Consider the following 14,890-nt stretch of genomic DNA (forward strand, 5'->3'; position numbering starts at 1 on the left):
ATGCACGTGCTCGCATAAGAATTGGATAGGACTGTATCTAAAAATACTGTCATTTTATTTAATATTTAACCAGTTTTCTAAACATGCAGACAGCCATTTCCCCAATAGGATAGAAAATGAAACTGAACTGATTGTGGTGGCTACGTTTTTAGTGTTTTCTTCTGTAATCCAGGTTTTAAAGAAATGGCTTTGGTTACCTTTATCTCAGTGCCTTAGATAAATCAGCAGCTTCTATATTTCAGTTTTTTATGGTGTCATTTTGGAAGTCGAAGGGAATCTTTTCTGGAAGTCTGTTCAACTTCCAAAACGTTCGGAAACCAAAGTGTGGCTTCTGATTAGCTGCAGGAAGCTCCTGCAGCCAATCGGAGGCCACGGAAACCCCATCGGACGTTCGGGTTCCAAAGAAAGTTCGCAAACCGAAACACTCACTTCCAGGCTTGCAACATTCGGGAGCCAAAACGTCCAAATACCAAGGCATTCAGGATCCAAGGTATGACTGTATAGGCAGGAAGGTGGCATACAATAAGTGTGCTGTGCATCAGTGGAATAACGAGTTCTGACAATGGTGATCAGACTTGAGGGTTTGCTTCCCCACACAGTCATTTAACAGGGGCAAAACTAAGCTTTGTTTCACCTGGGTCAAAGACCCAGTTTGGCACCCCATGCACATTTGTGCACGTACCCACACAGGTTGGGAGCCTCCATGGTGCCTTTCTGGAGGCTTCACCTGGGACAAAACACCTGGCTAGCCCCACCCCCACTCCCCATAGCAATGGCTTGGTCTTAAATTGGGTCCAATTAGTGCACTTTAGTGTTCTCCATCAACTCCCATTTTCTCCTTGTGGCCTCTCATTTTGAGTTAGCGTAGATCCATCCAATACCAGTGTGGTGTGTTCAGGTCCAATCCCACTGTGATAACAGCAAAAGGAGTGTTAAAATTTCTATAGAAACACCAAAGTTCAAAAAGCTTATGTTCTGCTTCCCCCGCCCCCTCTACTCACACACATGCATCTTTGGATTCAAGCCATAGTGAGTTCAGGCTGCAGGAGAGGTGTGTTATGCATATACAAAGGAGGGGCTTTTTGCTGGTGGCACCCAGGCTTTAGAACACCCTCCTGAAGTACTGTAAGTAAGACTGGTGCTAACACAATCCTCATCCCAGGGAGACTATTGAACTCCTGAATCCTCCTGAATCGCTGCCTTGAGGCTGTTTTGAACAACTGAGGGGGAACAAGATGAACCTTAATCCGGATAAGGCAGAGGTCCTGTGGAAGGAAAAACATATGCTTTTGTATGGAGGTTTGTAACTGATTCTAGAAGGGGTTGCACTTCATCTGAACGATCGAGTTCACATTTTGTGAATACTGCTAGAATCCATGCTAAATGTTGATGATGAGGTGGCAGCCATGGCCGGGGTGCTTTTTTCAGTTTTGGCTGGTTTGTTAGCTGAAACTCTACCTGGAAAGAATGGATGTTGCTTCAGTTATCTATGCACAAATGAGTATCTAAGCTGGACAACTGCAATGTACATGAGACTGCTTTTAAAGGTGGTTAAAAACCTTCAACTGAAACAAATAAAAGTTGGTTGGGGCTGCACTGTCCCAATGTGTTTCTGAACCCAAATTAAAGTGCTGGTGATAATCTTAAAGGCCCTAATCAGTTTGGGACTGAGTTACCTACAGGACTGTGCATGAGATGGAACCTCTGAATCTACCTTGTGGGCTCTGCTCAGGCCAGTTTCTTTCTTTTTACAGATACCTGAAGGAATTCCGCACAGAGCAGTGCCCACTCTTTGTGCAGCACAAGTGTACTCAGCATAGGCCCTATACATGCTTCCACTGGCACTTTGTCAACCAGCGTCGCCGCCGGTCTATCCGCCGTCGGGATGGCACCTTTAACTACAGTCCTGACATTTACTGCACCAAATACGATGAGACCACAGGGATCTGTCCAGAAGGAGATGAGTAAGTTATTCAAGGCTGCATCTAACTTGACCAGATGGAGGTTCTAGCCTGCACTTACAGAGAGGAGAGAATTCAACAAACCAGCTTTTTAAAAATCATGCAGAAGAACCCATGAAGAAATGTGGAAACGCTGCAGTAGAAACTTGAACAAAAAATTAATTACGATTGCACCACACCTATATATTCCCCCCCCCAAAAAAAATGAAGGCTGTAATTCAAAGGTTTTTTTTGCTCTGAAATAATCCTAGAGAAATTAGTGAGGTTTATTTTAAAATTAATGGCCTGAGGATCGATTCCTCATTTTATATCCTTATTTTACAAAGGATACAAATGGGGGGAAAGTGCTGGATTTGACAACCGTGAGGACTAAAAAGAATTTCTTGTTGCGCAGCATGTTTCAGCCTTTTGAGTTTCTACGAGCTCTCTTCCCCCCCCCCTTGTAGGTGTCCATTCCTGCATAGAACTACTGGTGACACAGAACGTAGATATCACCTGCGCTACTACAAAACTGGAATCTGCATCCATGAGACTGACTCGAAAGGAAACTGCACCAAGAACGGTCTCCACTGTGCTTTTGCTCATGGGCCCCATGACCTCCGCTCTCCAGTTTATGATATCAGGTTAGTAGAGGATGAAGTTCCTTGTCTGCAGAAGTATGCTTGCTAAGCCAAAATGGAACAGATCAGAGTACAAAATGCTGCTGAATGTGTAGTGTTTAGCATCAGAAGTATGATGGTGTTCTGTTTTCTCTCTTCCTCCCCCCCCTGCCCTCCCCCCGCACAAAATAATATGTTATATACAATCCTTTAAGACCGTTTCCTGTGACTTTTTATGTATCACAAGGTGACTTGGGCAAGTATCTTGGTGCCAGGAGCCCCATTATTATGAATAGATTTAATATAAGCCAGACTCTTGCTAAGCCTCAACCATTGCACTCATTAGACATAAGATAGCAAGGTGGGTAGGAAGAGGTTAAATCTGCTCCCCTCCAACTAGGCCCCCCCCCCCAGAATATCTCCACCACCAGATGACTGCCAAGAATCACCTATCAGTTTAAAGAAAGGGATGATATGACTTTAATTTCTTAGAACAAGATTTGTATAGATACAAGCAGCCTAAGTTTGTAAGATTAGGTGAAACTAGACATTGGCAGCAAACACTGGTCTAGGAATTCTGGTCACCCCCATACATCTGTGAAGCAGAGGGAGAGGACATGATTCACAGGGAAGATGCTATGGTATGGGAATATGCTCTGAAAAAAAACCCTTTTTTCTATCCACATTTCCCCATAGTCTACAACCACTTTATCTGTTTCGTCCTACAAGGCAGCAGATGCATATCTGAGTCCCATGACTAGAGAGGGAGTTGCTGTGGGAAAGTGGCAGTAGGGGAAGGATTAATTACCCTTCCCCTGCCTGCTGCTTCTTCCCTGCAGATCACACCCTTCCTCAGCTGATGTGTAGTTGTGTGTTACTGACTGGGGTTCCCAGCCCTGAGTCTGCAACCAAGTGTCTCTTTCAGCCATTAGAGGTAAATATCATTTCATTAAGTATACGGGAGAACATGTTTAAAGAGATGTTAACATTAGACCTAAGGTATTATTTCCAATACTTCTGTAAGATGAAAATACTTAAGTTTAGGAAATAAATAGACATTGTATTTGTTTGTTCTATCTATGTTATGGCTATCAAAAAGGAATATGTGAAGCATGCTAGGAGTTTACTTGGGTTTGTTTTGGGAGGTGGGGAAGATGAATTATGCTATTTAACTTGCTGGAGGCACACCAGTTGAGATTCAACCAGGATCTTATTTTACCTTCTTCATGAAGCACCATGCCCCTGCGTGCAAATAAATGTGTGTGTTGTATAGGGGATTAATAGAACAACAGTGGAAAATGGGGTGCAATATGTCTTGTAGGAGTTTTCTCCAAAATAGCAGGAGGACAGAGTGCTCATACAAATCCTGAATCTCTAAAAGTGGGCTTAGCAAAAAAGAAAGAAAGAATAAATGTATGGGAATTCCTGCATTGTGGCAACTCCTATCTGGTAGACACACATCTCTTTCTCTGAATCTTCTCTGCCTGCCTATTGTTCATTTAACTCTGTTCCCTAAGGGAGCTTCAGGCCATGGAAGCTTTGCAGAATGGTCAGACTACATCAGAGGGTGGCATAGAGGGTCAGTCTGCAGTTGCCGCTAGCCATGCTATGATAGAGAAAATACTCAGTGAAGAGCCAAGGTGGCAAGGTGAGTTCCTTAGGGTCTTACATAGGGCTGTCCATTGTTCTTGGACTGCCCGCTCCTCCTATCACAAGGTTCTTCATGTAGGAAGCAATATGCTTGTCACCACAAATTAACCAGCCACACCTGTCTTCACAGACACAACATATGTTTTGGGAAACTACAAAACAGAACAATGTAAGAAGCCCCCACGTCTCTGTCGCCAGGGTTATGCCTGCCCTTACTACCATAATAGCAAAGATAGAAGAAGGAGCCCCAGGAAACACAAATACAGGTACAGTGCCTCAAGATCTGGTGTTTTGGAAGGGACCAGTAGTTTTGAGTTTTCTTCAAACCTATTGAACCCATTTATGTGATTACTTCCTTTGTTAAGACACAGATTGTAAAACAAATGGTTCTGTTTGTTACAAGTGGGTCCCAATCAAATACTACTGTGTGTTCTAGGTTGCAGTTCTCAACTCCAGGGGGGAGAACTGCAGGCCCAAGCACCAAATGTGACCCTCCAGGCCTCTCTGTCCCAACCCTGTTACCCTTTCTCAGGCACCCCTCAATGGCCCTGCTTTGCACCTTCCTCGAGTGCTTTTGCCTTGCTGGAATGTGTCCTAGAGCTGTGATAATGCCTCCTGCTTGCATATATTGAGAAATGCATGTAGGTGTATAGCCATCTCTGACTTTTGCATGGCTGGAATATAGCCTACTGCACAAAGGTAAGTCATATCCATTGAACTACCCACTTTTTGCTTCTGCTTAATGCAGCTGGAAAAGACTTGAAAAGGTTCTCCACCCCTGTATTAGTCCAATTGAGAACAATACATTCCTTTCAAAGTTAAGTTCTTAAGGATTGGTTCAAATATTGTTTTTGTGAGGAATAAGGGTTGCTGGGTTGTGTGTATACTTTTGGCAGCTGTTAATACTGAAAGTGATCCTAATTTTTATATTTAAGAAAATGTTTTGGGGCAGTTTCTTAACACTGGTTACTTGTTTTTATACAACCTCTGAGTGTTCAGAATGGGTGGTGGTGAGAGCACCCTTAATTTTTGTAGCTGGGATAAGCTGTTTTGCTATTTCTCACTGTCTGTTCAAGCATCTAGATACTAAAAATGTGGGTTATAAGCCTATAATATAATATAATATAATATAATAGGTGATGAGAGCACTTTTTAATCTTCTAGCTTAGAAAGTTTTGCTCTTTTATTTTTCTCTGTTGTGATTTTCCTGTCTTATATTGTTTCGTTTGATTAATTTATCGCCTTTTATCATACTTCATTTTTTGTTGTATTATTATGCCATTCACTACTTTGGAGCAAGTTACTGTTGTTGTTAATAATATTAGTAGTAGTAGTAGTAAGAGTAGTACTTAATAATTGTTGAGATGATATAACTTCAAAAATTGATGCTGGAATTCTACTGCTGTTCTCTTCCTTCCTCCTTCCTTTTCCCTTATGTATCATGTCTATTAGACTCTGTATCATTTAATCTCTGTGCAACCCCTAAAATTTGCTTTATAGCAACATAGTGCTAGCACAGTTTTCAGAGTGGGAATCTAGTTTTAAAGTCCTTCCTTGTGAAAATTGTGTTACACGTTGAGACTTAATACTTCAAATAGAAAGGCCACGTGAAAAAGGTATCTCTCTGAGATCACAGGTTTCCATTAAACTCCCACACTTCATGTTCAAACTATATTTCAAGCGTTGGTCAGTTTGTTACCTTGTCTCCTGCTGTTGTGTGCTTTACTCTTCTGTGGGGGACGAAGAAGACTGTCCTCTTGAAACCCACCAGCTCCTGTCCTAATTCAATGTGACCTGAAACCATATGTATTTAGCTCTACATAATGAAGTAAAACCTTTCACTGCCTTGGGAAAAGCTATATTGCAGGTAGCTAAGGTACTCAATATGCAGAAGTAAGTGGCAGGGATATCTGGAAGCAGTAGACTGGGCATCCCTGTTTGGGACAATGAGATAAGTTTTTTTGATGGTACCGAGTTGGAATTGGGTTACTTATTCTATACCATTGCTGCCTTCTTTATGCAGGTCATCCCCATGCCCCAGTGTGAAACATGGAGATGAGTGGGGAGATCCCAGTAAGTGTGACAATGGAGATGCATGCCAGTACTGTCACACCCGCACAGAACAACAATTTCATCCAGAGGTACAGTGAGCAACCCTTCCTGTTGGCTGCCTGGCTAGATAAATGGAGGGGCTCCAGGGTTTATATGTGCTGATAAACAGTAACACTTCTAATAAAAAGTACAATAAGAACACTGGAAGAGAAAGAATCCAAGGGGTCCTGAGGAGCTGAAATTGCTTGAGATCTTGGATTCTTCACCCATAAGTGCTCCTATTGCCATCTAGACATGCTGGGAAGAATGTTTCCTTGGACATTGAGAGTACAGCTGGCAGGGGCTGCAGGAACCAAGGTGAGGGGCCAAACGGGGCTTGATGTTTGGATGTAGGAGAGAGAGAAAATATGGAGTGGACTATGTCGCATGCAGAAGCCTAGAAGACACAAGACAAGAGGCTGAGGGAGGTGCATGAGATCTAGGTAGTACCATGAAGGGTTAGGCTGACTCCCTGTCCTGTTTTTTTTCTGAATTTGAGACATAATTCATCCAAAATGCAAAAAAGAAGAGTTTTTACTATATTATAAGGTATTCAGAGCAAAGTCAGAACAGTGATGGGGAACTAAATGTCATTGAGGCTTTCAGAGTTGGAACAGAAGGTGTGATGAATTTGGGAACTGACACCTTCCTCCTGTGCATACAAGGACAGCAGAGTTAGTCTTAGTGTACACAACCCTTATCATAAGAAAACCACGTTTTTTCTAACAACATTTCATGTTACTGTTGGGACATGGCTGCCCTGTCTATCAGCAGAATCCTTTCAAACTCTAGTTAAACATAGTTGAAGCAGTTCAACTATGGTTCCTTTCCTCTTCCCCCAAAGACAGCTGTTCCAGCAGCAGTGGGTGGTAGGGGCTTTGGGAGTGATTCCCGTGGATGCATATACACATGGAAACACTTCTCTTGAATGGATACTATACACTTATTTTGCTCAAATGTTTTCATGTGATCTGATTCTGGATCCTTAGATAGAGCCAGTATATGCACAGGACCATCATTCAGTAAGTTGCAAGAGTCAGTAAAGCTGCAGTCCTATACACACTTATATGGGAGTAAGTCCAGCTGAACTTTTGAGCAGACGTGCAAAATATTGTGATGAAGTTCTAATCAACTGTATTGATGTGTATTATCAATGGTAATAATGCTAAAAGTAATTATGTGAATGTTAAATATAATTCGGGATCAGAGTTATATGTAAAGCATAACTGAGGCACATCAAACTCAGTTGCATTTCTTGGTATAGTTCTCACTTCTTCTTTTTTTTAAAATCATTATAGATAACTATGTGTGCTCACTTGCATCACATTTTGTTTTTGTTTTTTACCAGATCTACAAATCAACAAAATGTAATGACATGCAACAGTCTGGCAGCTGCCCCCGAGGACCCTTCTGTGCCTTTGCACATGTAGAACGTAGGTGGCCTCATCTTTATCTAGCAATAAAGTGTAAGCTGTGGGAGAAGTGTCATCCTGTGTTCAAAGTGGGACTTCATTTGCTGGATCAAGCAAAATTCAAAACAAATTACCCCCCCCTCCCCATAGCAAGTCATGGGAAAGAATTAAAAAATAAATATTCCAGTGGATTTTATTTTGTGTGTGGTATCTTTTACTTTGGAAAAGACTATTTAGCCACCAGATGGTGTGCGCTCTAATTGCTCTTCCTCAAAATTAAGTGACACCCAGTGGCCACTCAGGGTATTGTACAGTTTTAAGTTTTGCTGTGGACATTTTGGGCTGCTGGTTTGTAATTTGCCTGCCTGAGGCTGTGAACACACAATTTCTTTCTGTGGAGCAAAGGAAAGAACTCATCTGTTGTAGTATTTGACCTGATCCTTTCGTGAAGGAGTTTTCTGCTTTTGAGATTTTTTTTAAAGAAGCCAGTTCAATGTGGCACAGATCACTTGGTTGGATTCTTAGAAATGATGGGCAAGAATTTTTGGACACTTGATCAAGACATATTTCATAGAGAGAAGAGCAATGATAGGATTTTCCTCTTCAGGAAGGCACTGGTGAGTATGGATGGGGGGATCTGAGACTCCCCAGGTGCTGTTGGACTGCAACTCCCAGCCTGGGAGTTGTGAATGATGGGAGTGGTTATTCAACCACATCTAGCGAGGCACAGATTCACCACCCCTGCTATAGCTCAACACTGGCATTAAAAGTGAAATAAACAGGGTCTTGCCGTAACCTGAAATATGTAAGAAGAAAGCCGAAATGGTTTTTGAACTACCCACCCCCTGCAAATCACTTTGGAGGAATGAAGGCGAAACCACCTCCACAAATCCAGTCTGAATCGGTGAAGGTCCTCTGCATTCAACCCACCCAGATCTTTTCTGCTGAGCTGAAGACTGGATCTACTTCATATTCTTTCCCTTCCAGGTGCCCCAGACATTCCAGGGTGGGCTTGCCACGCAGATTCAGAACAATTGTTACAACTCTTGTTTCTCCATACATAACCTATTCTGCCATGTGAATTGTGTAGTTTACTCTATTGGGAATGTGGGATCTTTCTGTACATTAAAAAAATATATCAATACTAACAGTCTGAAATCAAATGAGTGTTTCACACTCATTTCTAAGGTCTTTCTGTCTCCATTCCAAAACAGAGGGATAACAACTGGGAAGGGCTATTGCCTTTAGGCATCACATCACGGGCATAGCCAGGATTTATTTCATGGAGGCAGACATTATTATTATTTTGGAGGGGGGGGTAGAACCAAGTTATCTGCAACACAATTGCTATTTATTTATTTATTTATTTACTTACTTAATTGGGTGGGACAGCTGCCCCCCCCCGGCCCCCTGGCTACAGCTATGCCTCACACCTGGGCTTTCCAGAAGCATATGGTTGGAAAGATAATGCTGGACTGTTTAGACCAGGGGTCCCCAAACTAAGGCCCAGGGGCCGAATGCTGCCCAATCTCCTTCTAAATTCGGCCCGCCGACGGTCTGGGAATCAGCGTGTTTTTACATGAGTAGAATGTGTGCTTTTATTTAAAATGCATCTCTGGCTTATTTGTGGGGCCTGCCTGGTGTTTTTACATGAGTAGAATGTGTGCTTTTATTTAAAATGCATCTCTGGGTTATTTGTGGGGCATAGGAATTTGTTCATATTTTTTTTTTTCAAAATATAGTCTGCCTCCCCACAAGGTCTGAGGGACAGTGGACCGGCCCCCTGCTGAAAAAGTTTGCTGACCCTTGGTGTAGACAGTTGGTCTGATTCAAGAGGGTTGTTGTTATATTCTTACGTTCTTTAGGCTATGATTCTAAGCAAGCATACGGAAGAAAACATTGACATTGTAAGCTTGCTTACCTAGTAAATGTGCTTAGAACTGGAGTGTTAGTCATCACCGTCAAGGTATTCTTAGTCATCATTGAACATTAGAGAGATGGAAACCCTCATACAGCACATCTTTTGAATGAATAGTTACATCTGTCATTGCTTTAAGAGTGTAATTTATAACTTTAGGAAAAGCTAAGACACTCAAGGCAACAAACCAAACACTTATCAACTTTGTTTTATGAAAACTTTCTGTTACTTCTGTGCTGGTATGAGGATTGCTGCAAATAGATAAGGATCTATGGAACCTCTGCACTTAGGAGAGCCATAAGATCCATTTTAATTTTTCTGCATACATTGTGTCATGTTTTTGTTTTGCATTTCTTACAGAACCTCCACTTAATGAAGAGTTACAATCAACATCCTCTGTTTCCAGTCCTACACAAACAGGCCCTGTAATGTATATGCCCTCAGCAGCAGGCGATTCTGTTCCCGTCAGCCCTTCTAGTCCACAAGCCCCAGATCTTAGCAATGTACGTAGACATTTTGAAAGTTCTTCACTTTGTAGGTTTTTACTGCAGACTTCTCTAAATATGAATGCCTTCTAGAGGAAGAAGCTGCCGCCTCGGACTCAAATACGTTGCATTAAGGAAATGGTGCCTATATTTTTTCCATAAAATTTACTTTGAATTTGTGGGGGTTGGCAGAGCACTGGGATGCAAAACAGGTTTCCGTCTGTGAGCTGAGATTTTGAAGGAACATAGTGGCATGGGTTTAAATCACAACTGCCACTTTCAAACTGGATTAGACAAGCTGAGCTGCTTTAAATTTACTTGGAAGTCATTTTCGATCAGCCATATGGAGCAGCCCAAGGCTTTTCTGTGAAATTTAATACTGTTGTAATGCTCCCTGCTTAGAATTTGTCCCATTTGGGAAGTGCTCTTTCTTCATCTGAAAATGACTGCTTCTAGAACACCTATTCAAATCATTAAAATGTTTGCATGGTTTTGCTTTTCTCCTTTTGAATAAGGTGCTCCAAGCATAAAAGGGAAAGTGCACTCTCTCTTTGTGGGTGCTGAGCTCTATTGTATAGGTCTCATCTGAATTGCTTACCTTGTGAATAGTGGCAGCTGCTCCTAACTAAATGTTTGGGAATGCAGCCTTGGAGCTTGTGTGCTATGATATGTTTAAAGAATTTAACCTGGGGTAGTTGCCCTCTGTTTTCATGTTAAGCTAAAATGAAGCTGTAGTTCTCCCTTGGGAGAGTCTTGCATATTTCTAGTGAATCATATCAAGTCATTGTTTAAAAGTAGACACCCTGCTATCTAGTGGCAAGCTCACGCTCTCACCTTTTGGCGAGCAAATTGTAATGTCTCCTTCCAAGTCCACCTGCTTTTGTCATACTGAAGCACCCTTTGTCTGTTGTTACTTCACCTTGCTCAGCTGTGTATGTAGGCTGCAAGCAGAGTGAATGATGTTTTAATTATGCCTATTACATATGACTGATTAAAGCTAAATAAATTGCTCATCCCACATATTCTGTGTTATGTCTTTGACTGTAGGTATGGAATAAACCAGGAACTCTGCCAACTAGCCCCACTTCTACTACAGTAAGTATCCACTCTAAATGGGGAGAGAGAGCATTACACAACCTGTGCTGGTTGAATAAAAATTGTCACTGTAAGAGGCTCCCAACTGACCCCTCTTCCTTAACTGAAGCCTCATCTGTTTTGCATTTCGAAACAGTTGCTATGTATGCCACAGTCCTGTATGTTTGCAGATCAGTAGCTACTAGCCAACATGGCTTGTTATACCTCCACTGTTGGGAGGCCGTATGCCTCTGAATACCAGTTGCTGGGAATTGCAGATAGGCAGAGTACTGTTGTGCTCATATCTTGCTTGCAGGCTTCCCACGGGCATCTGGTTGTCCACTGTGAGAGCAGGATGTTGTGCTAAATGGACCATTGACCTGATCCAGCAGGCTCTTCCAATGTCCTTACGGTCAGAGTATGGTGTTGGGCACATAATTTAGATTCCCTAAAAGTTTCTAGTCCTTATGATTATGAATATGCACATAAAAATGTCCTAGCAACTCTTAAGTACAGAATTCCTGACAATTAAGCTATTAAACATTTTGTCCTGAAGATACACTTCTTTTCTTTTGTCCATGGTTCTTTAGCAAAGCAACCTTGAATGACTGCATATGTAAAAAACAAAGCCGAGTGGCTTCTGATAATTTGGAAGTTCTCTGTCCCAGTTGAGCATAAATACTAAAGAACTCTCATTTTTCTCATTGCTGTGATGAGTCCAATAACCATAGTTATTTATGACAGGGAAGGATTGGAAGCCTCCAATAAGAGTGATGCAATCAAATATTTCAAAAAAAGTTTTTAGATGCTTTAAATTCTGTACTTGTAAGCTGCCTTAAGCATTTTTCTACAGAAAGGCAGGATGTAAATATTTTAATAAATGAAAACATTAAGTTAATTAAAAAATATTTATCAGTTTAGGTCAAGGAAGAATGGAACACATGGTTCATATGGGGCTGTAAATATGTAGGGAAACTGATACAAAGAATTTGGGTTATGGGATTAAGAGTAAGGCGCTGAGTTAAAATATTCAGCACTATGATCACTATAAACCACTTCCCAACCACCTCTGTTTTCTGAAGCACGGACTGACTTCACTTTTTTTTTTACTTTTAAACTTGAAGCGTAGAATTGTAGGATTCTGAAGAAGCAACAAGGTTTTGCATTAGAAATATGTATTCTGCTATGGGATTATGTTGGCTGTGCTGGTTTCTAAATCTCACTTGAGAGAGCATGAAGAACTTGTGAGCTGAGTGAGAAGAATATGAGATTGTCTCTGGGATATGGTTGTGCATTTCTGAGATGCTAAAGGACGAAAATTTGTGATTTATGTTCCCAGTTGACCAAGCTGAATCTAACATCTTAGTTATCTGGAGGTTTTTTCATTGAAGGCCATCTGCAGTAGTGCAAGACAGAATGTTACAATCCTAGGAATCTGTAACTGCACACTATATGAATTCCTCTCATGTTGTGACCTGTGTTGTTTTTTCTTCTTCCATTAGATTCTCTGTAGGAATAGCAGTCTTGGAAGCCCATCTAATATATGTGGGTCTCCTCCTGGTGCCATTGGAAAACCCCATAGTTTGGAAAGCATTGGCTTTCCCACAGATTCAGTAACTGCAGCCAGCAGCTACAAGAAGGCACCAGGATTTGAGCGGGAAGACTTGGTTGGAGCAGAGTACCTAAAGAATTTCAAATGCCAGGTAGGTGGGGAATACAGGGGAAAGGGACCTAAGGGTTTCATATTTGCTTTGGAGCCAACTGCCAAAACCATTGCAATATGTTGGTGAAACATATTGGTACTTCCCTAAGCTATGAAATTGGCGCTAGACAAGCATGGCACAAGGGCTCCTGGTATTGTGATACATAATCAAGTAATCCAAAGAAAGAATCTGAAGCAAACTTTACATATTTTTTATATACCACAAAATCAGCCACCTGGAACTTTCTATTGGGCTAGTCTAGAGTCACGTTTCTCGAAACTTTTTTTTTCCAGGCAAGGACCCAAGTAAGAGTTCTTGAAAGTTAACATCCTTGCTATCCATGTTATTGCACTTATCACAGTATATTTTTAATCTAAAGGGATTCTTTTTCTCCCTGAAAAAATATCTGAAGAAGTGTACATGCACACGAAAGCTTATACCCAGAACAAACTTTGTTGGTCTCTAAGGTGCTACTGGACTATTTATTTATTTATTTCGACTGCGTCAGACAAACACTGCTACCTACCTGAATCCCTGAAAAATGGCACTTAGAATATAACTGCAGTGATACTTAAAATGGACATATCTGAATATTTTCATGAAGATATAAAATAAACTCATGCTTGCAGAGAAGCCACTGGGAATTTAACAGCAACAACAAACTTTATTACAGTCGTAGGCCAACATAACTGGGACTTTAACATTTATTCTGGAGTATTTATGGAGTAAGATTTTTCTTACCAGCTTTTCCTTAAATGCCCATGTTTTCCTTACCAGGCATAGACTAAGAAAACATTCCGCACTTTCTTTTCATTGTTAATCTCACCACATGAGTACAGAATGATCACAGTGGAGTACAAAGATTACAGGGCAATCATATGCATGTTTAAGACTTGGAAAGTTCATTTCATTTATTTCAATAGGATTTACCTCCAGGTTATCAGTACCATATGTGCTGGGAATCCCCACTACCACCACCATTTATTGTCTTAATACTTTTCTCCTTGTTTAATGGGCTCTGAACTTTCTGGGAGCAACCAAATAGAGGAAGTTTTGTTAGAATCCCATAGCCCTCTCAAATGCTTGAAGTCAGCAATTTCACATTTGTACACTCCCCCTCCACTCGTCTTTCTTTTTGTTCTGTTTACTGCAGCAGGCAAAGATTAAATCCCATTCCTTGGAACACAGAACCCAAGAACAGCCTCTGTTACAACCAAAACAGGTATGTTACCCCAAATTGGCCCTAGACTATTCTTGTGTGTTTATGCCATCTCATCCATGGCTTCCAAGCCTACTTGTGGATGCTGGGTGGAGCATGGGTGGATGGTGATGTTTTTCTAAGAGTTTTAAAAAAACAATAGTCCCTAACAAATGTATATTCAGGTATGTGCAAATGCTGAGGCTGTGCGTATAGGTGAGCATCCAAATTAGAAATCTAAATATAAATTGCGCTGCAGCAATAATTAAAGAAAGGGTTTAATACAGTTCATTGAACCTTGTTCTGATAAGATTGAACATAATTATGATTATATGATGCAGCTGATAATGTATGAGAAGTGTTCTAAAAGAATCAAAGTTGTCCTTCATAACTGTAGGATACATTTGTTTTGGCATTGCGTTGTATATTAAAACTACTGTGAACTGCCCTGAATGTTGATATAGAAGTCTGTGGTATAAATTATATATGGAAAGAGAGAGAGACTTCTCTTTCCCAAGGGAAATGAGGAAAAGAGCCTGTTATGTGCGTTTCAAGACCCTGAGTCTTGAAAAGTAGATAGACCTGGAAGAGAAAGTGGGAATGGGTGTCATTCTTTCAACTTCCTCCTTCAGAACTATTTACTTTTTTTGGAGAGGGGCAGCAAAAGTTACCACCCTCTCCACCTCATGATGGAAGGGTAAGTGGGAGAGGAGGCTTTGTGGGCACCAGGGAAAGTCCTCAAGAGTTCTGTTGTGTACATGAGCACCATGTTGGCAGCCCCAGAACTAGGGACTTGCTC

The 14,890-nt window shown here is 41.2% G+C and overlaps 1 protein-coding gene across 4 annotated transcripts in view; it reads left to right on the forward strand.

The window, feature by feature from the left end:
* UNK (unk zinc finger) overlaps nt 1-14,890 on the forward strand; it is a 47,346-nt gene that overhangs the window by 15,679 nt on the left and 16,777 nt on the right. For 2 of the 4 annotated variants that reach the window (XM_033139343.1, XM_033139342.1), the window contains exons 2-11: nt 1,755-1,964; nt 2,408-2,584; nt 4,078-4,208; nt 4,341-4,476; nt 6,234-6,351; nt 7,650-7,734; nt 9,992-10,134; nt 11,164-11,211; nt 12,693-12,893; nt 14,047-14,115. In XM_033139343.1, coding sequence (XP_032995234.1) covers nt 1,755-1,964; nt 2,408-2,584; nt 4,078-4,208; nt 4,341-4,476; nt 6,234-6,351; nt 7,650-7,734; nt 9,992-10,134; nt 11,164-11,211; nt 12,693-12,893; nt 14,047-14,115 — 1,318 coding nt within the window. Of the gene's footprint in view, nt 1-1,085; nt 1,121-1,275; nt 1,300-1,754; nt 1,965-2,407; nt 2,585-4,077; nt 4,209-4,340; nt 4,477-6,233; nt 6,352-7,649; nt 7,735-9,991; nt 10,135-11,163; nt 11,212-12,692; nt 12,894-14,046; nt 14,116-14,890 lie in introns of those variants that run through there. The other 2 variants (XM_033139344.1, XM_033139345.1) reach the window with 2 other exon arrangements.

The sequence above is a fragment of the Lacerta agilis genome, chromosome 2, assembly GCF_009819535.1.
Source record: "Lacerta agilis isolate rLacAgi1 chromosome 2, rLacAgi1.pri, whole genome shotgun sequence".
In the NCBI taxonomy this organism is placed as follows: domain Eukaryota; kingdom Metazoa; phylum Chordata; class Lepidosauria; order Squamata; family Lacertidae; genus Lacerta; species Lacerta agilis.